This window comes from Polistes canadensis, unplaced genomic scaffold (assembly GCF_001313835.1).
Source record: "Polistes canadensis isolate GaletaPanama2010 unplaced genomic scaffold, ASM131383v1 scaffold_6, whole genome shotgun sequence".
In the NCBI taxonomy this organism is placed as follows: Eukaryota; Metazoa; Arthropoda; class Insecta; order Hymenoptera; family Vespidae; genus Polistes; species Polistes canadensis.
In genome coordinates this window covers 1,195,307-1,220,800 of record NW_014569553.1, presented here as the reverse complement: position 1 = coordinate 1,220,800, position 25,494 = coordinate 1,195,307, and the positions used below count along the sequence as shown (strand labels likewise).

Below are 25,494 nucleotides of genomic sequence, written 5' to 3'. Positions count from 1 at the left end.
ATCGAATTAAATTTATATTCAAATATATATATATTTGAATATAAATTTAATTCGATTAGAATATATATCGATAGATCGTTTTTTTACACGTATATTTCTTCTCAAATATTTGATCGTTTCAAAATTACCGCTAATAGGTATTATATTTATAGCACGAGGACGTATATTTAATATGTACATTGAAATAATACAGTTTCTCATCGATCATATTATCCTAATATTAATCTCTACGATCGTATTAATGATCGTTATCAAAGAAATAAATAATTAATCAAAGTTTATAAATATATAAAAAGTCAAGGTTTTTACTGCATAAACGTCACGATATTTCTTCTAACGTGGGTGTGCTGAAAAAAAAAAAAGAAAAATGTGGTTCAAATTTGTTCACCCTCTCCTCTGTGGCCACTGAAGGTCATATGTATCTACCTAGGGTAGGTTGTGTCATCGCGCTTGCGCCAAGACGATGAAACACTGCAAGCAACTACCATGCTCGGTGAGTCCTAGAGAAGTGATTAAGATGGGCGCGCGATCCGCGCCACAAATCTTTCTCCGTTTGACATCGAAGAGCTTTTATAATATTTCCCGATCGTCATCCATTCGAACGAAGAATATTCAAAGTTTCTTGTCTTTCACGGTACAGGTACGTCAAATAATTCTCTTATGAATCTTTCATTTATAGTGCTTCACGAGCTTTTCCCTCGTCAGAATTTTCCGCAATCGAGTGAATGGCGCATCGAACGTTACGCGTGACAAGACGATATTTTTGTAAGTTTTATACTAATTATATTAATTAAATAAACATTTGAATTATATTGAGATTTTTCTTTTTCTTTTGTGGCGGCTTGTTTTTCTATTTTTATTTTTACCTATAAACATGGAAGACAAATTAACGTGGTACGCTGCTGGAATCGAAGAATTTTGTGCATGCAAGTTATCAAACGATTTAATTTCAAATGAAATAACTTACCCTGGCTTTTCTTTTATGTTTTTTTTTTTTTTTTAATTTGTTGTTTATTTCGTAGCAGAGGATTTGAAAACTTGCGTTAATTTCGTGACCCCATTACTGCGAATGCGGTCAAATTATTAACCCGCCGATTGAGCATATTTGCTTGAGCCGCATCGTGATTGGCGCAAGTCCAGTTTCTGTCACGTGTGGGTGTAACGGATGCAAAAGTTATGTTTTTGCATCTATCGACTTTCGATTTTTCATAACTGAAATTTACCAAATATTATTACAGAGTTTTCTATCGAAATCATTTATTTGTATATTATATTATGTTTATGAAAAAGAAACAGAAAACAAATGTTAAAGTTTGTTATTTTATTAATTAATCGTACAGAGAAAAGTATGGACGTGAATCATACCAAATATTCCTAGCTGTCTTCTCTCAAAAGTTAAAGATAGAAGAATGACAATTGTTGACACACGATCTAAATGATTTCCAAATTATGATCGAACGACTTACGTAGTAGTCGATAATTCTTTTTATATACGAGGGTGACTTGAAAAGTTTTGAGCTTATTCTTTTTTCAAAGTTTCGATACCATGACAAAAAATAAAAGTAAGTTTAACCGAAACAAAATTGTTTTTATGTTATGTTTCAATTCACTCACGTATATATATATTTTTTATGACAAATTCGTAATGCAATTTTAAATGATTAATTTTGCAACAATATGGAAACTATTTGAATATGTTTCAGAAAAGGCGCGCTAACCTATGGCCTGATCTATCGAGATCAATTTCCATGGCGACGACACAACGGTTTATCTTCGATCGTTCTGAATTTATAACTTTAAACCAGGTAAAACTTATATAGAATCAATTAAATATTTACTGATGTTATGACCCGTTTGTATTTTTCTCCTAACGGTCTTGTGTTTAAAATACATTTATCTTCTCCTTTACTATTATTATTATTATTATCGTTCTTTTTCTTCTTATTATTACCGTTATTATTATTACTATTCTTATTCTTATTCTTCTTCTTATTATTTTTATTTTTATTATTATTATTATTATTATTATTATTATTATTATTATTTATTAATTTATTTTGTAGGTTTCCCCCCTTATATAATACTTTTGCTATGTCCGGTACAAGATCAAGAAATACTGTCATAAAAGCACTACGTGAGTTTTATTCTAAGCAACTATTTTTTTTTCTTCTTAACTTACAATTAGTTGCTTCAATCAAAAAGCGTTATAGGCATAATTTTGTAAGATCAATCAGATATTATATTGTGGTATTTTTTATTAGAACATTTATTGCAAAAAAAAAAAAAACATAATTTGTTATTTGACGTGCAAACGTCGAACCGCCAAAATTAAAAGTACTTATCGATAAAGATGCTGGTTGTTATTGAAGTAGTTAATCTTACGTGTGGTTAGCGCCATCTATGATAACGCAGCCAGATCATCAACTCGTTCTGAACACTAGTGTTTATACTTTATGAGTTGTGCTTTCCTGTTTAATTAAACGTGCATACGATTAATTGCGAATATGCTATGGAATCTATTCAATCTGATTCGATCCGGATTGTCAGATATTCTTAGAAGCCTAATCTGGGTACAGGTGCGTGTTATTTTATTCAAAATTTTAAGCGTTAGTTATAATTTTGACGACGATAAATTTACTTACTTATTTTTTATTGACCTTAATAGAATTCGTAAAACACATGGACCCATATCTAAGTTGTCGAATATATTTTTAATTTTTTACACGTGCTAGATTATGTAGATATTTGTTTCCATTGATTAGAGGTTAGAATTTTACTGTCGATATAATTCATTCGACACGCACGGTATCCGTGATTTGTTAATATTTCGTCTCGGAGATTATTCTTTTTGACTAATCATGGAACGAAGACGTCTTTATCAGTTACAAAATAAATTTTTTATCTCATTCATACTTTCAATTTATTTAACTGAATTTAAATTTCGAGATATGACACTTTCGATATATGCTTATTTCGATTCTTGTCTCGAACGTTGTTCAAATCGTATATGTGTAAAATAGTATACGTATTTTCTATTGGTGAATCATGTGTGCACATATATATATATTATCTATACCTTTAATTGTTCCTTTTTTGAATAGAAGTATCGCGGAATTGTTTTGTTAACGATCATAATCATATCAATGTAATTATAGAAAGATAATGAAACATTAGATACATCTATTCTTAGGAATCATGGTAACCGTTAAAAAAAATAAAATAGATTAGATAATATTTCTTATATTTTTGATAAGAATTCGTCTTGTATAAAGTTCATAAGGTAGTAAAATAAAGATCCTCCCTTGAATTTACCAATGGCTCGGTGATTTGAGCGTAGATCGGGCATATTCGTGCGCCTTCGGCTAGATTCGTCAGAGGTCGCGCTCACGACCATAAACGAATATAACCGAGCAGAGCTCACCAATCGCATCGATCCGACATCCACGTCGTTGTCACACTAAAGTGTTGTACGTTTGCACGTCGTCGTGCTCTTGGATATCGTGTTTTCAAGCTTGATTTTGGGGACCAAGCGAGCACATTAACTTTCTCCAACGTAAGTAATTATATTCATAATAATATCGTTAACGCGTCGAGTTTATTTCGTATAATATTAAACGTTATAAATGTTCGAAACAAACTCGACGCGTATGCTTTGCGTATTCGCTTTTTTACCTGATGCTTTACTCCATAACTTCAAGATGGCGGCCATTTCATGAATATTCCCTTATGGCGTACACTTTGTCTACTATTGCGCTTTATATGCACGAACTTTTACAGCTTTTTACATCTCTTATGAATGATGCACGCCTTTGGCCGTGAATCGTCACAACGATTATCGTTATTTGCCGAAGCAAATGGACGACAAGAAGTTAAATAGTCATGAGAAGTTGAATTCGCTCGGTTAGCATTGATTTTTCTATACTATATTTGCCCAGCATGCCCACGCGTGCCAATTTATCTCTCATTGTCATTCCATTTTTCTCGAGATTTTCATCCTAGATGATGCACGTATATCATGCTGTTGATTTTCGAACTTTTCCTATATTTACGCATTTTTGTAAGTACCTTACGAGCAAGATGGTTTTGGCGGGGTTTTATAGACATTTATTTCATAACGTTACGATTTTCCTATATGTATTGCGTCGCGTGTTTTGTAGGTACTCGCGTTTACTTTTGCTACGAATAATGTAGTGTTGTTAAAAGGACTTTGTACTTTGATTTTTGTCCTTTGGAGACAAAATATATATATGTATGTTTATATATATATATATATATATATATATTTTTTTTTTTTCTTTTTCTCTTTTGTATCTTACGGAGTGGGCTGATCTCTTTTGTAGATCTTTATTATACTTTTACGATGCGAATGCCCACGTTTTACAGAATTTTTTGAGCCGATGTCCTCAACGTTGTCGAAAAACAGTCTCGTACCACAAGCATCATCTTCACGCTCCTGGATTTCGTCCGTCTTCGATTTCATTTGGGACCAAGTAAGCCTGTTTCGGATTCCGAATGTAAGTACAAGGAGTCTGACTTCAGTAAGGCGGATCTGGTCCTAGTCCTGTTTTTTTTCTTCTAAAACATTTCAAAAGTATCACAGTAAATGTAGAGCGTATTCTCATTATTCTCAGCTCTCTTTCTCTTTATCTTTCTTGCCGGTTTTGCTTATCTTTCATCAATAGTTATTAGAACATTCCATCAATTATTATTCGTGGAAATACTCCCGCAAAGAATGGTCTTGCTCCTTTTTAAAATTACATGCTACCATTGCGTACATCATAAAAACTCATATTCATATGCATGTATTTACAAATTTTAAGATTAGTTTCTAATCATTATGTTACATCTTGAAATTCTTCGGTTAAGGTGGTATCAAGTATTAGCATAGCTAGTATACGATAAAATAATAGTTACGATGAAGAAAAAATTGTAGAATTTTGTTTATATATTTTATAATTTTTCTTACATAAAGATAATTTTTATATATACTCTTCAAGTTAACAGCCTAGCCACGTTGGATCACTAGTTCTCATCGAATCACTAAAGTCAAGCAGTGTGGGTACAGTTAGTAAAATGGATGGGTGAAAGGTGTTCGTAGAGAAGTGACTCGAACTCATAAAAGGGAGAGTAAAGAGATACATATATACTCTTCAATTTTTTTTATTAGTCTACTAAATTTATGTCATTGCTTTCAGTGCTACATATTTTCAAAGTAAAGTATAATTATTTGCATAACATTTTTACAAACAGTCATTAGATTTCTAACCTTTCAAGGTTGAGAAAGTTATTGACTTCTATTTATCTGTACGACAAAAGTTTAACATTATCTTAGGAAGTCGATGTATATTATCGAACATAATCATTTATTATATTTTGCAATAAAATTGATCGACATGCCATAATGAATTGTGAACAACGTACATCTGTATAATTAAAAAATAATATACATGCAAAGAATTTTGATAAAGCTTATTTTCTATATTAATTCAATTTACATATAGTACATTATCAAAATGGGCATATTTTGTTACAGATGCCACGCAGTAGAAGACGTCATCGTTCTCGCAGTCACTCTAGGACTCGTTCTCACTCTGCGACTTCACCTCAATATGAACACAAACGTAGGCGTATTGATTATGACAGTCCACAAAGCAAGGGTACATATAGGTAAGTTTCTGATTATCTGTTATTATTTCTAATTAAAAAAAAACATATATGACATAAAATAATAATGTAAATATAAAATAATGATACACATACACCTACAGGATAAAAGTATCAGTAAACTTTACAAAAAAAAAAAAAAAAATTACATAAGCTTGTCCAAAGAGAGGAGACACACAGTAGCTCTTTTATATTTTTCAAGGGCCATAGACCAAGTGCACTTAATTGAATCTATTAAACTTATAAAATGGTCGTGTGTAACGACTCGATAACTCTCTTCTCGTCGAGCTTAGCTGATGAGAAAAAAGAGAGGGAAGAAGTAGCGGCGCTGCATCGAGGCCAATGCCGCGAGTCAGTCTCTCCCCTCTTAAAAGAATCTTTCTGTTAGAGCGAGGAAAGAGAGGATAGAGATTCTCCATGAAGTTTCTTATGGGTTGTTGTATCAGTCTTGGTTGGTGCGTTTAGTGTGCTTTGTGAGTTTCACCGGAAGATCGGCTTTAGCAGAAAGGAATACACTCTACTCTACTCTACTCTACTCTAATCAACGGGTTTTTTAAACTCTCAACTACTTTACATTTGCCTTTCGAATATTGTCACAATAATCGAGAGCACATTCGAGATTTGTAAATTATATCACGTATATTAATCGCATACGTGAGTGCACACACATCTATTTTTTCACTTCTAAAATTCGTTTTAAATAAACGAAGAGAAAGAGGAGGAGGAGGAGGAGGTAAAAAAATAATATTTGTTCATCGTGGAAGATAATTAATTCAAATATTATCAATGAAAGACATATTCGTCCTCGGAAAATCGCGTTGGATCGCAAAGGGTTTTAAATTATCCTTCTTCGGAGTCCACTTGTATCTAGGAAAACCCCCCGATACCAATAATAGGTTCGTTCTTATTCTATCGTATATATACTTTTCTTTTTTGTTTTTATATATTACCCTCGTTTACATTATTGTTGCACGTGATCGTTCGATTATTCTCTTTACGGATATTATTTTTCTTTTCAAATTTTCTTCCTAATTTTCTGTAGAAAATTTCATTTGATTTCACGTTGTTAAAATAATAATAATAATTAAAATAATAATAATAATATTAATTAATGAGAGGTCGCGGTATTCAGACAGTGTAAATTTTGCCGATAAGCTTGGTACACAGAGAATAAAGTTTGTTTATCACGTTTGAGTCCATGTTATCGATATTTCTTTCTCATGTTTTTTTTCAATGGTATTATAAAATATTGAGATTTATTATTATTGAACATCGCTTGTTATTTTTTTTTTTTTGTCCATTTAAATCACCGCATAAAAGAGACTTTTCCTTTTTCTTTCTCTCTCTCTCTCTCTCTCTCACTCTCACTCTCTTTTTTGTCTGCCTCGCTACGAATAATGTTTCATCAGAATGATAGTAAGAGAAAAAGAAGATGGGTGGGGTTGGGGGGAAGATGAGTCGTCATGTTCGCGACGAATTAGAGTTCCTCCTCCTCGGTTATGTTGGCTCGTTCACAACGCGGAAGAAACTTTGTTCGATCGTTCGTTTGTAAGTAAAATAAAAATAAAAGAAAAGAAAAAAAAAAGGAATAAAACACTAAACGTCGAAGTTTTCCGCGAGCCATCGTGGCATGACAATAGTAGAGTATTTAATTGATACGTCCTTAGAGAAGGTGCTTCTTCAATCGCATGTCATTTGCAAATATAACAAGCACACACACACATACACATATATTCGTACGAGAATTTTGCGATCGCGACTATATGAGAAAAAATATTCTTTTTTCCTTACGCAATTCAAATTATTTTCATATTTCGTCGACGTATAAGAAGAAAAAAAAAAAAAATAAAAAAATAAAAAGGCCAATAATTTAATTAATAACGAGAGAGGAATCGCCTCGTTTAATTATTTCTCGTGTTAAAAGTTGTTCATGGAAAAAAAAAAAAAAGTAATAATATATACACTTCCACGAGTGTTTTCGATTTGTTCGAAATATATTCGTAACGTTCTTATCTTTTTACTTTCCGAATATAGAAAGAGATAAAGTCATTTATTGTTTTATATGTTTTCCTTTCTTACGTTCACGAAAATTTTATATTATCATCGTTTCTTTTAAGAATTTTTCTTTTCGTTCTTCCTCTCTTTCTCTCTTTTACTTTTTTCTTGATATATATATATATATACATTAAATTTTCTCGTTTCAGTTGCATGCACCTAATGTTACAAAATTGAATTACATTGTTATACGGTGTATACACATGTGCATGTAAATTTACATGTATTGTCGTCCTTCTTGCACGCTCATCCGAAGGGATCAGACGTTTGCGATTATGTGCACCATTTAATCTTACCTACCCTGAACCATTTTTGCGGAAACTTCTGTGTCTCTTTATAATTATCCGCACGTGTATACGTGTTGTTACTCTATTTCAGGATATTTTGTGGGGGCGTTGAAGAAAGAAATTTTTCTTTTGTTCTTTTTTTTTTTTTTTCTAAACGAGATATTACTAAACATAAATTATAAAAAAAAAAGAATAGAAAAAAGTAGAGCAATAAATATCGTTTACGTAAATTCGTAGGATCATGTAATTGTTAATTGGTCCATGCGAAAAATCGCATTCACTTTTACTTCGACTCTCTAGAAATATAAAATGTAGGTTGCTGGGGAAAAAGAGGCGTTATAGATTTAATGTATTTCAAAAACACTATTCGTTATTTGAACCGGTGTGATTATGAGAGCGATTTCATTTCAGATATTAAAAGCCATATTTTCTCTTTTACTCTCTCACGTGCTATTTTTATTAATATTTAAAAAAAAAAAAAAAAAAAAAAAAAAAAAAGTAGTGACACAACAATTTTTCTTATTTTATATTTTTTATTTAATAAAATAAGTAACGGTAAATTTAATCGATAAACATGAATCTCGTTATAGTTGAATAAAAATAAATCTTGTTACCGTTCGGAAATTCATTTCGCTCATTTGATTTTACTCTTCGATATTATAATTACCGGTTTTTCGAGATCAGTGATTTCCGGTTGATTAGAAATCTGGATCGTTTAAATTTGTATATTTCCTTTTATTTTTTTTTTTTTTTTTATTTTTCGATGAGGAAAAATACTCGATATAAGAACAAGTATTAATAAATTTAATTTGTATCATTTATGTTAGTATATTAATAATATATCAATAAGACGTATTTATAGGATAAAATTTAGTTTACTTGAGATTTTACAGATTTGAAGTTTATTCTTTCTTCTTGCTATAGATTTTGTAAAAAGTCTTTGTTTATAAAACAATATCATTAAATAGAATAAATTGCTTAAAAACAATCGGATGATTATTGTACTTTGATCGTTCATCATTTTATCATATATATTTATGATACCTACAAATTATTTGACAGAGATAATAATTGTCACGTATTATCTTTTATATTATATAATATATAATATATTATATTCACGTATTATATTATCTTTTATAATTGTTTTGCGTAATGTTATTACAGATTAAGAGTAGACAAAATGGGAATAATACGATCTAACTAATACAAGTAGTAGTGTGCGTATTAAAACATTGTAACATTTGGATATCTTGTGATAAGTATTTAAATATATAATTTTATTAAATTGATCATGAAAGAGAAAAATGATCTAACGCATTAAACACATTTCATTTATATTATTCCGAAAACTTGAAAATTGTTGAAGAAAATTTATCGCATAACACGATTATTTCGTCGTCCTTTTTTTTTTTTTTTTGTGAACGTTGAGATGATGCCAAGAAATTTTACAACAAGTTAAAGGTGTAAACATCCGCTGGAAATTTAAGATCTTCGATAAAAATTTATCGCATAACACGATTATTTCGTCGTTTTTTTTTTTTTTTTTTGTGAACGTTGAGATGATGCCAAGAAATTTTACAACAAGTTAAAGGTGTAAACATCCGCTGGAAATTTAAGATCTTCGATACTTTTCGGTCATTGTCCTTTTAGAAACGTTTCCCCTTCTCTTTCCTTTCCATTCCCCATCGTTTATCTTTTTTCAAATTCCTTTGTCTTCTTTAACAGTTTTGAGAAGAATTCTTTCTCATAACTACGCGTTTTTTTTTNTTTTTAAATATAGTCCTTTTTACTTTTTTTCCTCTTCTTTTACCACAATGTGTACGAATTTTTTCCTGTTGTGAATTCTTCCCAGTAGTTATTTTACTTGTGGCATTTTCATTCGCGTTCGAATAATCTCGTTGATAATACGATGACAAAAATTGCCCTATTTTTCGTGACATATGAATTTTTTTTTATTTACGAATAAATTATATTAAATCAAACGACACAAAATTGAATGAAAAAAATGAAAATGACGATGGTAAGAAATGAAAAAAAAAAAAGAAAAGAAAAGAAACGAAACGAGAAAAAGTATTTCAACTAACTTTCGTTAAAATTTATTTACACTTACTGCTAGAAGGTGTGTGTATATAATTTAGGGTTACATTTTAGAAATGAGGACTATGAAAATATATAAATATAACTTGGAACAGAAAATGTCTCTTCGCTCGTGGTAAACATTATAATATATAGTATGGCGCCTGTGCGTGTAAAATATTATCTTCTCGAGGACCAACGTGTCTTTTATACAATTAAACGAGACTTCATTCCATCTCGTATTTTTATTTTTTTTTATATATATATATATATATATATATATACGAACTCCTTTCATCGATAGTTTATTTTCTTTCTTTCTTTCTTTCTTTCTTTTATTTTATTTTATTTGATTTGATTTTATTTTACTTTTTTTTCATTTATCGCAACGAAGTTATTAAATAAACAATTCGAAGCTACGAAAAGTGTGTACATGCGTGTTGTGTGTACTCATCGATCGCATAATTCAAAACTCACAGGACAAAAGGAACTGAATTTTAAAGGGATGCCTTTTCTTTACGTCTCCATTTCGCCGTGGATGTTAAGGTACAGTATACATTGTATATAAACAAAAGAAATAACAATTTCTCTCTCTCTCTCTCTTTTTATCTAATTAGGAAAAGAAAAAGAAATTTCTCGATTTTCACAGAACGAACGGGGGGAGAATTGAGAGAGCGAGCTTTATCAAAAAGTGAAATTCTAATTAATACTATTAAATAGAAAAAAGAATAAAAAAAGAATAAAAAAAATTAACTAACGTTTGTGGTGGTAGCTTTGGTTAAAGAAGAAAGTATGTTAAATACTTCGGAAAATGTATATTATTTATAGAATGTAATAACACACGTAAATAAGTTTCTTCGTTTATTCGTTTACTCGTGAAGATTATCTTCTTGAAGAGCAGAAATAGAAAAGAAGAGACAGAGCAAAGAGTGTACACGAGTGAAAGTAAGAAAGAGAGAGAGAGAGAGAGAGAGAGAGAGAGATTAAAACTTGGTAGGGAAGTTGTTAAGTCGTTAAAGTTTCTTTTACGAAAAAGGGGTAGACGAGAGAATGTGTACACACTGTAGAATAGTGTTTACCGTCTTCTCTCTTTCTTTCTATTTTCTCTACTTGAATTTACCGCCTTATTTGCTCATCATCCTTCGATGATCATTCTCAAAAAAAGAAAAGTCCTTACTTAACATTGTAGAATGATCGTTACGACATTACAAGAGGGGTAGAGACGCTCTATTTATAAAATTAGACTTTTTTTTTCTCAAATTCTTCTTCTCGGTCGGTAAAGTAGAGTAGAAAGAACAAAATAAAAAAAAAAGAAAAGAAGGAGGATACGTAAAGAATATAAAAAGAACAAAGTTATTCGTTGTTTCGCTTATATCGATTAGAATTTTTCATGAGTTGAATAGAGAAAGAGACAAAAGGAAAGAAAAGAAAGTGGTGGTAGTAGGCAGATTGGAATGTGTGGGTGAAAGATAGGAGTATGATTGCGGATAAAATTGGCTCCTTTGCGCAAAATCCCATGACCCATTTTACACGGATAACCCGTATCCATCCATTTCGAATTTTCTTACTAGTAGTATGCGTATGTGTGTATATCTATGTTAGTTTCCATGTATACATACTTATATATACGTATACTGTAAGACCTTGGAAACCTTCCAAGAGGCGAAACTGCAGAAAAGAAGCTGCACATTCGATCGATTTTCTTCTTCTATTTTTTTTCTTTTTATTTTTTCTTTTGCTCGTTTCGGCTCTTATTTCTTCATACATTTTTTTTTTTTAATCCTTTTCTTAACTTCTTTCTTTTGCCGCGACTTCCTATTGACGTCGTCTTCTAACCCTTCTCTTTCATTTCTCATCCTCCCACTACTGAAAACTATCCAATTCCGAATCTTGGATGCTTTCAAATACTTCGTCCGATTGAACGTTTTACGTTATCCCTTCCGGTTCGGCCAATAAATCACGCGATTTGATATCGTTCGTTCGTTCGTTCATTCCATTGGTATCATCTGCGAAAGCAAGCAAGTAAGCAAGAAGATGCACACATGTGCATTCGTCGAAAGATAGACGAAGAAACCGTAGAAGATTTTCTTTTTCAATTATTTCTTTTGGTATCCAGGAGCCTGTAAGTACATCTTTCGGGAATTCCTCGAGTGTTTCCTCCAATTGTTCTTACAATTCATTTCATTTTTTTTTTTTTGTTCTTTCATTCTTTCTTTTCTTCTACTTTCTTGTTGTAAATTTTAATTTGATGAGTTTGCTGGCCGACCTTGAACCAAGTGGTTCGACCTAATCCGCTTCGGGAAAAGGTACTTGAAACCAATCTGGACGCGGTTGATGCGTCATTCTGAAAAACTTTGTGGAATCCTTCCTGCTAAAGCCCCCTGCATATTATTTTGTTTTTTTTTTTTTTATTATTTCTTTTCAACGTGAATCTCGATTGATCTCTCGGAGAATTTATTTAGTCGTAAATTATTTAAATAAGATAATATTAAACAATGTATTACGACAAATTGATCATTTATTTAACAAATTTTTCTTTTCTTATCAAACGTTTGTTTTTAATATATGCTGTTAAACATAAAATATATATATATATAAAAGTATGTAGTTCCTGTATGCTATAATAATTTAACGGCGTATGTATATAAGCGCATATTATTAGATGAAGAAAATGGTCAATAAAGATGGTTAATAAAGAAACACAACGCAGACACGTATAATGAGTTAAGCATCGCGGAACCACACCATCACCATCGCCAGGCTTCGGTTTGAAATTCAACTCCGTTGGATCGTTGCCCAATTACGAATCGTAACGACTTCCTTTGCTGACTCATTCTAAGGTGGAGATCGTGAAATTTGGTTCCTTCTTTGGATAGCTTGCATGGCTCTAATCAAATCTACGATTAACAATAATAATAATAATAATAAAATAGTTCTCGTGGGAAAAGAGAAAATGATGATGTGTCTCGTTTCAATTAATTTTCCTTATATAAATATCACTCTTTTTTTTCTATTGTTCTTTTTTCTTTTTCCTCCTCGAGAAAAACCAGAAAAGAAAATATAATACAATTATTTCAAATTCATTCGTAAGATATTATCATCAATTAATTAAATTTGATAATTCGATCACAACGATCAAAAATTCTAATAATAAATAATATTTTAATTGTTATTATATTCAAGTCCTCCTGTATCATCACACCAAATTGATTGAAATTACTTGGATTTAATTGTAAAGAGAAAAAAAAGATACAAAATGTATAAAATATTCGTTTAATCTCGAACAAAGATTTGTATTCAAAAATTGGTCGTGTTTGACCGGTAACGGTATATAATTTTAGTGTTAATAACAACAAAAAAAAAAGAACTACTGAAGTGTGTTTGTTAGAGATTTAATTGGAATATTACGAATGATTATAAATTGTGAATTATTTTTTTAGCGGCGAGCGGGTATTGAGGTCTCGACAACACGAACGCGGAACCAGTCAGGAAAGGCGATACAAAAGAAGTCATCGTCGTTCACCTAGCAGTGGTAGACAGCACGGACATCGTGATCGTGATCGTACCCACCTGGCGCATCCGACCTCGTCGCGTCGCGTGCGAATTCACCGACACCATGGGTCCTCCTCGCCTAGCCAGGAAAGGCATCGCCATCGTTCGCCATCATCCAGGAGTCAGGTGAGTCGGAATAGTTTCAAAGATAAAACGATTAAACGAAAATGGAAGGGGAAACACGGAAGACGTCGGTAATATTTATTTATTTATTTTATTCTCTTTGGTTTTTTTTTTTTTTTATATATATATATATATATATACACATATATAGTTTTTTTTTTTTCTTCATTCGTATATATATATATATATATATGTATATATATATATACTCACAAATAAAATCGTGTGTCGCAACGAGATTTTAATAATTATGAGATAAAAAAAAATAGGGGGTGGGAGCGTAGTAAAAATCGTATTTTTTTTTTATCGGTGCGCTACGAGAGGGGTTTTTTTTATAGTAGATCCCCCTAAGCCAGACCCTTCGATCTTTATAGAAAAAAAATAAAAAAAGAAGATGGTCGATAGTAGACAGAATGAAAATGATCGATTATATATTTATTCTATCGACAAATATAAGATCTTGTTCTAAGAAATTAATAATGGTACTCCGTTCTTATAAAGTTGAATAATAATTATTCTTTATATATACACTCTCTCTCACGTCGAACATAATAATATTACTTTTACACTAATGAAAAAATTCTATGTTAAACGCTTAGATTCTAGAAAGTTTGTTTTATTTTTCAGAGAAAATCATTTAACATAGGTATAGTGATATAAACGGGAACATCTTAGCTCGTCCGTTACCTGGAAATATGAGAATCTACTTTAGCTAGCTAAGCATTTAATATCCCCGTTAGGTTAATTCTCAACCTCTCTTTATTTATTCCACTATCATTTTCTACTTCCTTCCCGAGCTAGACTACTTTCCTTTCTGCGTCGTTGCGTTTGATACGAGACACCGGAGGAGAAGTTCGTTGTATTGTGTTATACGTTTCTTCGTATATCGAAATTTAATTTTAACGTCGTTGAGATAAAAAGCAATCTGATGGAATCGAAGACGAGGATGAGGATGAGAAAGGAAATAAATAAATAAAGAAAGAAAGAGAGAACAAATTACTTTCGTATGGATGAGATACGACGAGGCAAATTTTCAAACACTGGAGAAGTTTAACTGAAGTTGGTTGAGAGCAAACGAAAGCTCATCTTCATCTTCATCTTTTTCTTCTTCTTATTCTTTCTCTTTCTTCCTTTCTCTTTTTCGCTTGCGTACCAAAGCGAATGCCGATGAGATTCTTCTTTCTTTTACTCGGCGTCGGCTATTTTAGACCGAGGGACTATTTTCGAGGGGGACTTGCGGCGGTCGTCACGCGTTTTCGCCGCGAGTTTTAGTACGAGTTTGCGCCAGATGGCTGGTGCAACGTCTTCGTCGTCGTCTTCGTCGTTGTCGTTATCCTTAGGGATAAGTTGTTGTTGTTGTTGTTGTCGTCGTCATCGTCATAATCGTCATCGTCATCGGCTTTTTTCTCCTCCTCCTCCTCAGCCTCCTTCTCTTTCTTCGCCACTTTCTTCTCTTATCGTTGAAAAGAGAAGAATCGATTGGAAAGTTTGAGATCGAAACGTTAGCTTTCTTTCTAGTCCTCTTCGATCGATCGATATGAATCGATAATGGGTTTTTCTTGAAAAAAAGGATGCTCAAAGAAGATGGGTAAAAGTGGAGGAAGATTGGACAATAATTGGATGTAAATCGTATGGAAACGCACTTATTCTCGTTTTGGGTTATTAAATCATCTGACAGAAGAAAAAGAAAAAGAAGAAACAAGACAAGGCTTTCGAAGAAGAAAATTTGGCCTATTGGAGATAAATACATTTAGGGGATATCGAGAACGGTGTGTGTCGTCCCCTCTGACCCAGAAAACGTTTTAAAAGCTGGATCTAGAAATACGCGTTCCTCTTGGCAACATGCGTAAGTTTTGAGTGAGAGACAGACGTAAACTCGTTCGTGTCCATTATCATCCTATCACGCGAAATTTACTCTCCGGTGGGGGCTGGGGTGCATTTATCGAGAAAACAAGAAGTCCAAATAGAAAACACTTAACGAGATAGAATTCATCCTGGATCATCCTGGGTGTTGGATAACATACGACGGTGGTCCACCACCAACAGCGACCACCTCGTCGTCGTCGTCATTGTCGTCATCGTCATCGTCATTGTCATCGTCGTTGTCTTCTTCTTTTTCGTCCGCGGTTTCATCATTTTCAACGATGAACGGACAAGAATTGGGCTTGTTGATGCCTACCGAGGTTTCTTGGTGGCCAAGACAAGCTGTATGGGATAATTGGTTGCCAAGGAACGTTCCGGAAATGACGACGACGACGACGATGACAACGACGGGGGCGACGACGATGACGACGAATATTCGTTGCTTCGACGCTAAACTCGACGTCACACCGGAATCCAACAGCACGTCGACTTCAGAGGTAGCACGAAAACTAGATTGAGATCTTTGGATTATTATTTCTACAATTTTAATTAATTCTATCGTAATTTTCTTTTGCGTGGATCTCCGACAGTGTGTGTGCAATTATGCTATACATTTTGTTTTTCTTTTCTTTTGTTTTTTTTTTGTTTTTTTTTTGTTTTATTCTATGCTTGTGTTGACGCGTGTAACCAAATTCTTACAATCCTTTATCTATCTATCTTACTATCTATTTACTTTTCAATAAACTTTTCTTACACATGTCATTTGTTTACCAAAACTATATTTATAATACGTTTTAAATAATTCTCATAGAAATGGAGGGTGGGGTTGGAAGCCGGTATTATTCGCGTTTTTCATCTACGATGCTCCCGCAGAGAGAGCAACGGCGTATGCGCCAACTTTTGTAGCACCGTTATGGCGGCCAACAGATACAAGCGCGCCCTCTCCTACCACCGATTTATATTTGTCCTAACGAGTCTACGAGAAAACGAGAGTTACAATTTCTCTCTTTCTCTCTTTCAATTCCGTTCTACATGAGTTTCTCGTCTTAGAAAATATGCTTAATTCAAAATTCTCCCGACGAGAGCTATCCATTAATTCAATACTTTTGGCTAACACTGAAATTTGTATGCAACAGAAAAATGAAGAGAACCACGGAGGGAGAAAGAAAAAAAAGAAAAGATATTTTTATCTGATCTTCTCTTCTTTCTTTTTTTTCTTTTTAGCAAACGAAAAATCTGTCAGTTATTCAAGAATCATGGACATTAGTATTCCTTGATTATATTTAAGATCAACAGTAAAGTTATCTCTCTATTTGCGTGTGGTTCGTTGATCAAGACAGAAGATAGAAGAATAAGAATAATAAGAAAAAGACTTACCGTAAGAGATCAATTCCATAAGTTGATCTTCCTCGGCTTAAACGGTGTGCAGACTTTATCGTAGTAGTAATTTGATATTAGCGTTGACCTTAACACGGGTAAGAGATCACTATGTTCAAAGTAAAAGAAGAAGAAGAAGGAATCGGTTCTTCATTGGATTGGTCACTACTTTCGAATGTCCAACAAATTGAACCTTATTTTCCCCCCCTCACATTGAGCTTATTTATATATCGGTAAATCGCAGTTTGTATACGATATCTATCTTTCTCTCTCCCTCTCTTTCTTTTTTTCATTCTTTCTCTCTTCCTCTGTAAGGTACACGATGACGACCTTGAAGAGACACAAGCCGAGCTTTATTAATAGTTACGCGGAGAGTCCACGAACCCGCCCACTGATATGTGCGTCTACCGACGATGTCGACGATATGCTGTGCTGTTACTACTGCTGGTATTCTAGCCGGGGCCCCCGATCCTAGATCCTAATTTCTAATTCGATCTAAGCTTCCAAGCGTAATTCTCGATCGTCTTGATCGATCAATCGATCGTCTGATCGATCTTTTTCTTCTTTTTTTTTTATTATTATTATTATTCTTGATTTTCTTTTTGATGCATTTGTTCTTATTGTTCTTCTTATTGTTCTTCTTCATCATTTATCATGACCCACAAATATTACAATCAGTTTTTGAGGTCGCCTAAATCAACTCGATGTATCTCGGTCGATGACGAACTTTAATTCCACCGAGGAGACGAAATGTCTGAGGAGACATTACGTCTACTTAAAGCTATCGAAACCGTTTTACATTTCGTAATCGTTTACTATCCATGTCAAGGTACTACACTAATGTAAGATGCGTTTGCATTGAGTAGGGAATTTCTGTCAATCTTACGATATAAATCATTTACCCGATATCTTAATTGCCAGGTTAAGGGGGGAGGGGAGCGGTATATACCAGGAAGTAACGTAGCTTTGCCAATGACGAGGCCAATTTTGCCCAATTAATGAATCGTATCTCAAAATACAGTTACGTTATAATAAATCCCTCATTTCGTTCTATTATTCATTTATCAAACTAACTAAAACTTTTTACTACCATCAACTCTTGCTAAATAAGTGTTCACTGTGATTAGATATTTTTTTGGTCTGATAATGTATTCCATTTCAGCCCTTTTAGAATGTTTTATTCAAACCAAACTGTTATTTTATAACACGATGAAGGGAGAGTATACTTGTAAGTTAAGACCGAGGAAGACAATTTACGTAATATTATTCGCAATCTTCTCTTTCTTCCCACAATTTTTCTTTTTCTTTTTCTTTTTTTTTCAAATACTTCTCTCCCTCCCCCCTCTTTCTCATTTACCCATACTCTTGCTCAGTGAAAGAGAAAGAAAGATAGTAATGTTATGCGCGTGTATGTATGTGTATAGGTAAGAGAGACATCGTTAGGAGTGTTTGGGTGAGCGAGCGGGCTTCTTGCGATCGCTCCTCGATATTTTTAGTGCAAGAAGAGTATTTGGCGGGGCGTACCTCGGTTTACCCCCCGCACCCCCAGGTCCCCCTTCTCTCTCTCTCTCTTTCTCTTCTTAGTCTTCCTCTCTTTGCAAACGTTTCTCAGCGTCCTCGTCTCTGTTCGCATCGTTTTCGACGACGTTGCTTTAGTGGCTCTGTTCGCGTCCCTCTCGATTGACGCGTTCGTCGCGATCGACTCTTAGATAGAAGAAGAAATGAGATGAGAAGAGAGTAGTATCATCATCATCATCGTCATCGTCATTATCAAGAAAGGGGAGAAGTAGTAGTATCATATTCTCTTTTTAATTCCTCAAGAATCCTCAAGAATCCTCAAGATACAATATCAAAGCTTCTTCGATGATGCGATAATGATTATGATAAGAATAAAAATGATAATATAATGCATTCTTCGATGATGATGACGACGACGACCTTGAACAATGTTTCTTCTCACGGTGGATCGGAGCAATTTTCTTCTTCTTCTTGTTCTTATTCTTCTTGGCTCTAGACCCTGACCATTCAGAACCTCGTCCAACAGATGATCTATCATCCGTCCGATTAATATTGTCTATTTTTTTTGTTCTAAATTGACTCGATATTGAAGGTTAAATTAACGAGAAAGAGAAAGAGAAAGAGAGAGAGAGAGAGAGAGGATAAATCAAGAGATCGTGATTAACATTTTTCTCTTTTCATTTGGTTGCTGTTGAGAAAATCTTCTATTTCGATTTCTCTCGCGTTGCATTTGTGAACAATATCGAATTTCAAAAGTCAGGATCAATTTAGCAAAGTGCAACTTTTTCGGGGTGTAGTCTCGAGTGCGTTAAGTTTTATTGAAAGAATTGAAAATCGTTTCTATCCAGTCTCGATAACATCGTTTATCATAGATTTTTTGGTGTTCTTTTTTCAATTCGAGTCGAGAATGAAAAATATATTTTGCTGAGGGGAGTATAAAACAAGTCGACCGTACCTCGGACGGTCGACTAATAATCGACGAAAGAATTTTGAAAAAGATTATCTAGCATTATCATCACATCGTCGTGTCGATCGCAGAAAGCAACAGTAAAACAGCAGCAGCAAGATGTTCATATTCGCCCAACGCGACGGTATGTCGACGAATAGTAACAGCAGACAAGGATCTACGTCACGACGTAATCGTTACGCTCGTTCATCGACAACGACCAGCGTAACACAGCTTTTAACAGATTCCTGCAGTAATTTGCTGCAACGATTGACCACCAGGGTACGTGGCACTTCAACAGCCAACGACCGATCGATCGGAACAAGACGATCACCTCTCAATGCCAGCAATTATCTTAGCAATGCAAGAACTAGATTAGAAGACAAGTATTCTTCAATATTAGACAAGTATACCAATAGGAAAACTATCGATGATAAGGAAAAGAGTATTGACTATGGTAGTAATATCAATATTGCTGCTGCTGCTGCTGGTTATTTTCGAAGGAAGGATGAACGGGAACATAGTTTTCATCGAAGAGATTCTTACGGCAGGGATGAAAAAACATTGGAACCATCGTTGCCACGATCGGTCATCAAAAGTACTACCAATGTACTTCTAAGTGAGAAAGCTTATCCATACGTCAGTTCTAGAACTAATAAAGAATTGAAACGTGAGAAAACACCTGGTTATCGTAGGACATCGGATAGACAAACTTTATTAGGTTCGGAAGCTTACCGACATTACGGTAGACACAAATCCGGTCACGCTGAGACACGCAGTAGAAAGGTCAGACCACATCGGAATGGTAAAAGCGAACAACTCGATTGCAAGTCGACCTCTTCTCTTAGATCTTTAGCTCGGCCAAGCAGAGTCGAACCTTTGAGCTTAGTTGCTGGCAAGGAAGTTCTTAACGATCCAGAGAAAACACCAACCGATGATGGTGGTGTTGTTGCTGCTGCTTCTAATAGTGCTGCTGGTGATTGTATTACTATTGTAAATGATGTTATATCAAAGAACGAGCTAAAGAAAACCGAAGTTAACGAACAAGAAGAAGAAGTTGATCCTGCTATTTCCGAAAGAGCAGCCAAACGCAAAGAGATTCAAAGTTTGATTATGAAATATGCGGCTATGGATGAGGCTTTCAGCGAAATTGCTACTACCGGTGGTGGTAGTGTTGGTGGTGGTGGTGGTGGTCAAGGAAAAAATGCTAAACCAAGTACTACCGATATCATCGCTAGCAAGTATAAGAAGAATACTCATGGTAGTAATAACAAAAAGGATATCACAAAGAATTCATACGCGTCAAATATTTCTTCTTCCTCTACTGTCATTAACGAGTTGGATTCGAATCACGCGATCGTAAGTTGTCGAGCCACGAGCAATGGTCTTGCTGTTGTTGCTGTTGTTGTTATCGATAATTATTGTAATATAATAATAATAATGATCATGATAATAATAAGGATCATCAATTCGTTTCCATCCAAATGATTCCTTTTTTTTTTCTTTCTAGGATTGATAATATGATGATATATATCCCTGTGAGATTCAATTTTATCCAATGCACACATTGCATCCATTGCACATCATTTAATATTTTTTGTTTTTTGTTTTTGTTTAAATGACCAATACGAAAATTCGTTAGACGATATAATATGTCATTGAAATAATATATCAAACGTCTTTTCGTGCTTCTAAAGATTTTCGATATTTGGCACGCTGGTGGTAAATTTCGCGATTTGCGTCTTTTCAACATTTTCAAAAAGATCATCGTCGTCGCGAATTAGTGTGCTTTTAAAATTGGAAACGTTTGACGTCCGTAACGTTGAATATACATGCAGGATGTTTCATTTTAATCGATTCCACAAAAATATCGACATTTTTATTCTTAGTAACAAATGGAAAGACATTTTCATTTATTTCTTTTTTATAAGAAAAATAAGTTATCGATTATTTTATTTAATATATATATGATATTAAACGTCATCCTGTATAAATCGTCGATTATTATACATAAAAGGTAATACTAGTATTTGATTTTTTTTTTTTTTTTTTTTTTTTTTTTAAAAAAAAAATAAAAAAAAAAATTGCGCAAAAAAGTTAGAAATAGACGTTTGTAAAATTTTACATGCAACGAATAGTCACACCAGCACGCAAAATGTCGGCTCGTGTTGCAGAAAATAATGCACGTCCTGTAATAATAACAATCCCGTGTTTGCGTGAGAGAGTTTTTTCTTCATGTATTTAGAACCATAAACTCCTGCTCGATCTCGATTTTTTTTATTTTTTAACGATCAAACTAAAGTAATATTACACATTTGTGCTTATTAAAACAAAAAAAAACATATCGATCGGATCTTATCGACATTATAACAAACGTTTTCTCTTAATAATGATTATTGAAAATACTTGTTACGTTTATTTTCCAATTCTTGAATTACATTAGAAATGAATATGTTTTCAAGTATTTTTTTTTTTCTAAATTTCGATTGCCATGAAAAATTCAATTCTTTTTTTTTCTCGTTTATATTTTTTACACAATCCTCGATAAGCTGAAGATCGAGATCACGTTTGTTGGTTTCTTTTTATTCCATAATTGTTTCTTTTTTTTTGTTTCTCTTATTATTATTAATATTAGCGTGTTTCACGCGTATGATAATTGGGGGATCGTAGTGGCTGGCACGCTAACTTTCTACCCACGTAAGTATATTTAACATATTTGTGAGCTTTTTCGACACGAGTCAAGAGTAACGAAAGTAAGATATAAGTTTAATTATTTAATTAATAATAATAATAATAATAATTAAAAAAAAAAAATACAGAATAATATTAACTGACATGCGAACGGAGTACCATTTTCTCGTTTTTCATTTCGTTATACAATTTTTACAATGACACAATAATGGCATTCTATCTTTTTCTATTCTAGTTACTATAATATTACTATAATATAGTTACTATATATTTACCGATTAAAAAGGAAAAAGGGGTTATGGCTTATAATCGGGAGAAAAATCGCGATAAATATAAAGATAAAATTAAATATTTTTATATATATATATATATTTATGTATATATATCAATACATGCATGTTGTTTTTTAATAATCGTAAAGTATAATCGGTTAATTGTCCTAGACAAATAGAATATTAACGCGTTTTACATACAATATCGTATCGACTCGAAAATTACACGTGTTGATACTTTCTCTACTTTTTCTCTATCCGCCTATCGTACATATTATCATAGAATATTCATATGTATTAATTAGTTTATCGTCGTTCGATATTGTACATAAATATATATATATATGTATATATATGTGTATAAAAATGTATAATACATATACATATATGTATATGTATATATAAAATTCGTCGTAATTAGAGTCGTTCCGGAATATCGAGACGGCTTTGCGTATCCTCGAGACACGAAAAATCGAATTAAATAACGGGGGAGTTAGGTTTAAATCGATAGTTATTATATAATAGAGGGAAAAGTAAGAACGGTATAGAAATATAATGTCGGATTATTAATTAGACGAATGACGGTGCGAGTAACGATGGTATAATTAATAATAAATACAATGAAGAATAATTAATAATAATAATAATAATAAGAGTAATAAAATCAATATAATAATAAGAGAATATATATATATATATATATATATATATGGTAAAGATGATAATAATAATAATATACATAATAATAATATACATAATCGTATTATAAATAATAACGATAATAAAATTACGGGTAAAATAGAAATAGAGAAAAAAAAAAAGAAAAGAAAAAAAAGTAAGGGTTATATTTAAAAGAAAGAAAAACGAAAAAATATGTGCTTTGTGCCGATGGTAAATTCGTAACCGCAACTTTCTGACTTGGCAAACCATTTTGCCCTCTCCCCTTTCTCTCTGATTGTTGGGTTACCATCTCCGTTGTAATGGAATGGAATGGAATGGAAATGGCTATGGCACACGGATTGGTCACTATGGTCGACTGGGCACTCGGATTGTGGTTGGTCTCTCTCTCTGTCTCGATGATGATGATGATGATGATGATGATGAAAATGATGATAATGATGACGATAACGATGACGATAATGACGGTGTATCCCTCCTGTTCCTCCCCCCACCGACACACTCTAACGTTCGTCCGTGGTTACACACGTCCTCTGCCGCGTGTTACAACACGGGTCTCTCCGCCCCTTGTGGTGGTGGTGGTGATGACGGTGACGATGGTGGTGTGGATGACGGTGTGTGGCGATCGGTTGACGCGATGTCGATTGATGATGATATGGGATGTGGACAACGACAACAACAACACCTTCACCTGATGGATGACCAATGGCAACAACTCAACAACCAACCTCCAACCTCAACAATCAACAACCTCAACACGACAACCAACCAACAACAACTGCGCAACTTCAACAACGACGACGACGCCGACGCCGACGACGACGACAACCAACACCGTTTGTCGTGTCCAATGGGGTCATCTTCTTCCTTCTACATTGGGGCCTACTATCATCAACAACAACCATGTTGGGGTCTCACGAACACACTAACCCCAACCCCCGGGCCTTAATGAAACGAAACGACGACACACACTACTCCGGGTGTATCTCTCGGGGTTGGTTTGGTCCTCTTCTTCTTCTTCTTCTTCTGTCTCTGTTGGCACCGTGCCCTCCTTCTTCTTCTTCTTCTTCGCCGCCGCCGCCGCCGCCGCCGCCGATACCGATTACGCCGGCCCATATAGAGCCCACGACCGCCCTCCGTTGAGGACGACGAAGACGGCCACCTTGTTTACCAATCCGGCGACATCCTGGCAAATAGATGTTCGTGAATACATGAATACACTCATTGTAGTAGATTTAAGCGAGCCCGAGATCGATCGATTCGATCGGTCAATCGGACGGTTGTTTATATATATTATTATTATTCCATTTTTAATATCCGGTATTCTCTCTCTCTCTCTCTCTCTTTCTCTTTCTCTTTCTCTCTTTCGGGAAACCAAATCTCTTTCTCTTTCTCTTTCTTTCTCTCTTTTTATCTTTCTTTTTCTTTTCACCTCTTCAAAGATTTTTCATCGTTTCCTTCCACCCCTCCTCTTCTTTCTCTTTTAAACACACATACCTTTTTTTTTTTTTCTTTTTCTTTTCACCTCTCGAAAGATCTTGGATCGTTTCCACCACCTCTTCTCTCTCTCTCTTTCTTTCTTTCTTTTTCCTTAACTATATCTATCTCCTTGTCCAACTCATAGACATCATCATGGACTGCTAACTAATACCTATATACATACATACATACATACATACACACACCATGAACGAAAATAGAATTTAACACCTCGGGCGTTAAAATTTCGTGTTAGAGAATGTTTGAACTCTCTGCAATCGAGATTGCTCTTTCAGTTTGAATACACGCATAAGTATACAATATATATGTATGTGTATGTGTGTGTGTGTTGTGTGGGTGTGTGTTAACTTGGTACATATCGTATCTCGACCAGATGGTACATTACTATATTGTCTTCCCCCATACAATCGTTTATCTATTTCTCTCTTTCTTTCTTGATTTGTATTTAGAAAGAAAAAAAAAACAAAAAAAGGAAAAAAAAAAATCAATGACCCCCCTTAGGAAAGATCTATTTACGCGAGCAGTAAATTCTATCTCTATTTTTAAATTTGCACTTAAATTCTTTACACACTTCTCGATGTTCTTTTTTTTTTTGTTTTTACGTTCGTCGATCAGTAATAGTTAACTAACAACATACTTTACGGTTAAATATGATCATAAATAAAAAGAGGAGGAAGTTTTCGAATGTATTTTCTTTTTAGCCAAACTAGTTTTTTTTTTCTTTTTTTTTTTTTTTTTTTTCGTCTTCCTTCAATTATTTCCAGAAAATAAACTAACTAATAAACATCATTTTACGATATCGAATATTAGTAGTATGATTTTCTTTTTTATTTTTTAATTTTTTTCTTAATTAAATCTTTCCTCATCCTTCTCAATGAAATGATGATAC

The 25,494-nt window shown here is 33.5% G+C and overlaps 1 protein-coding gene across 11 annotated transcripts in view; it reads left to right on the top strand.

The window, feature by feature from the left end:
* Window positions 1-485: 485 nt before the first annotated feature.
* LOC106788834 (serine/threonine-protein kinase Doa) overlaps window positions 486-25,494 on the top strand; it is a 30,514-nt gene continuing 5,505 nt past the window's right edge. The window contains exons 1-7 of one of the 11 annotated variants that reach the window (XM_014752514.1): window positions 488-640; window positions 706-765; window positions 1,704-1,805; window positions 2,064-2,134; window positions 5,534-5,667; window positions 13,526-13,763; window positions 24,226-24,304. In XM_014752514.1, coding sequence (XP_014608000.1) covers window positions 5,534-5,667; window positions 13,526-13,763; window positions 24,226-24,304 — 451 coding nt within the window. In that variant the 5' untranslated portion in view covers window positions 488-640; window positions 706-765; window positions 1,704-1,805; window positions 2,064-2,134. Of the gene's footprint in view, window positions 641-705; window positions 766-1,703; window positions 1,806-2,063; window positions 2,135-3,337; window positions 3,554-4,383; window positions 4,515-5,010; window positions 5,123-5,533; window positions 5,668-5,843; window positions 6,561-10,508; window positions 10,632-13,525; window positions 13,764-19,152; window positions 20,824-24,225; window positions 24,305-25,494 lie in introns of those variants that run through there. The other 10 variants (XM_014752496.1, XM_014752465.1, XM_014752454.1 and 7 more) reach the window with 10 other exon arrangements.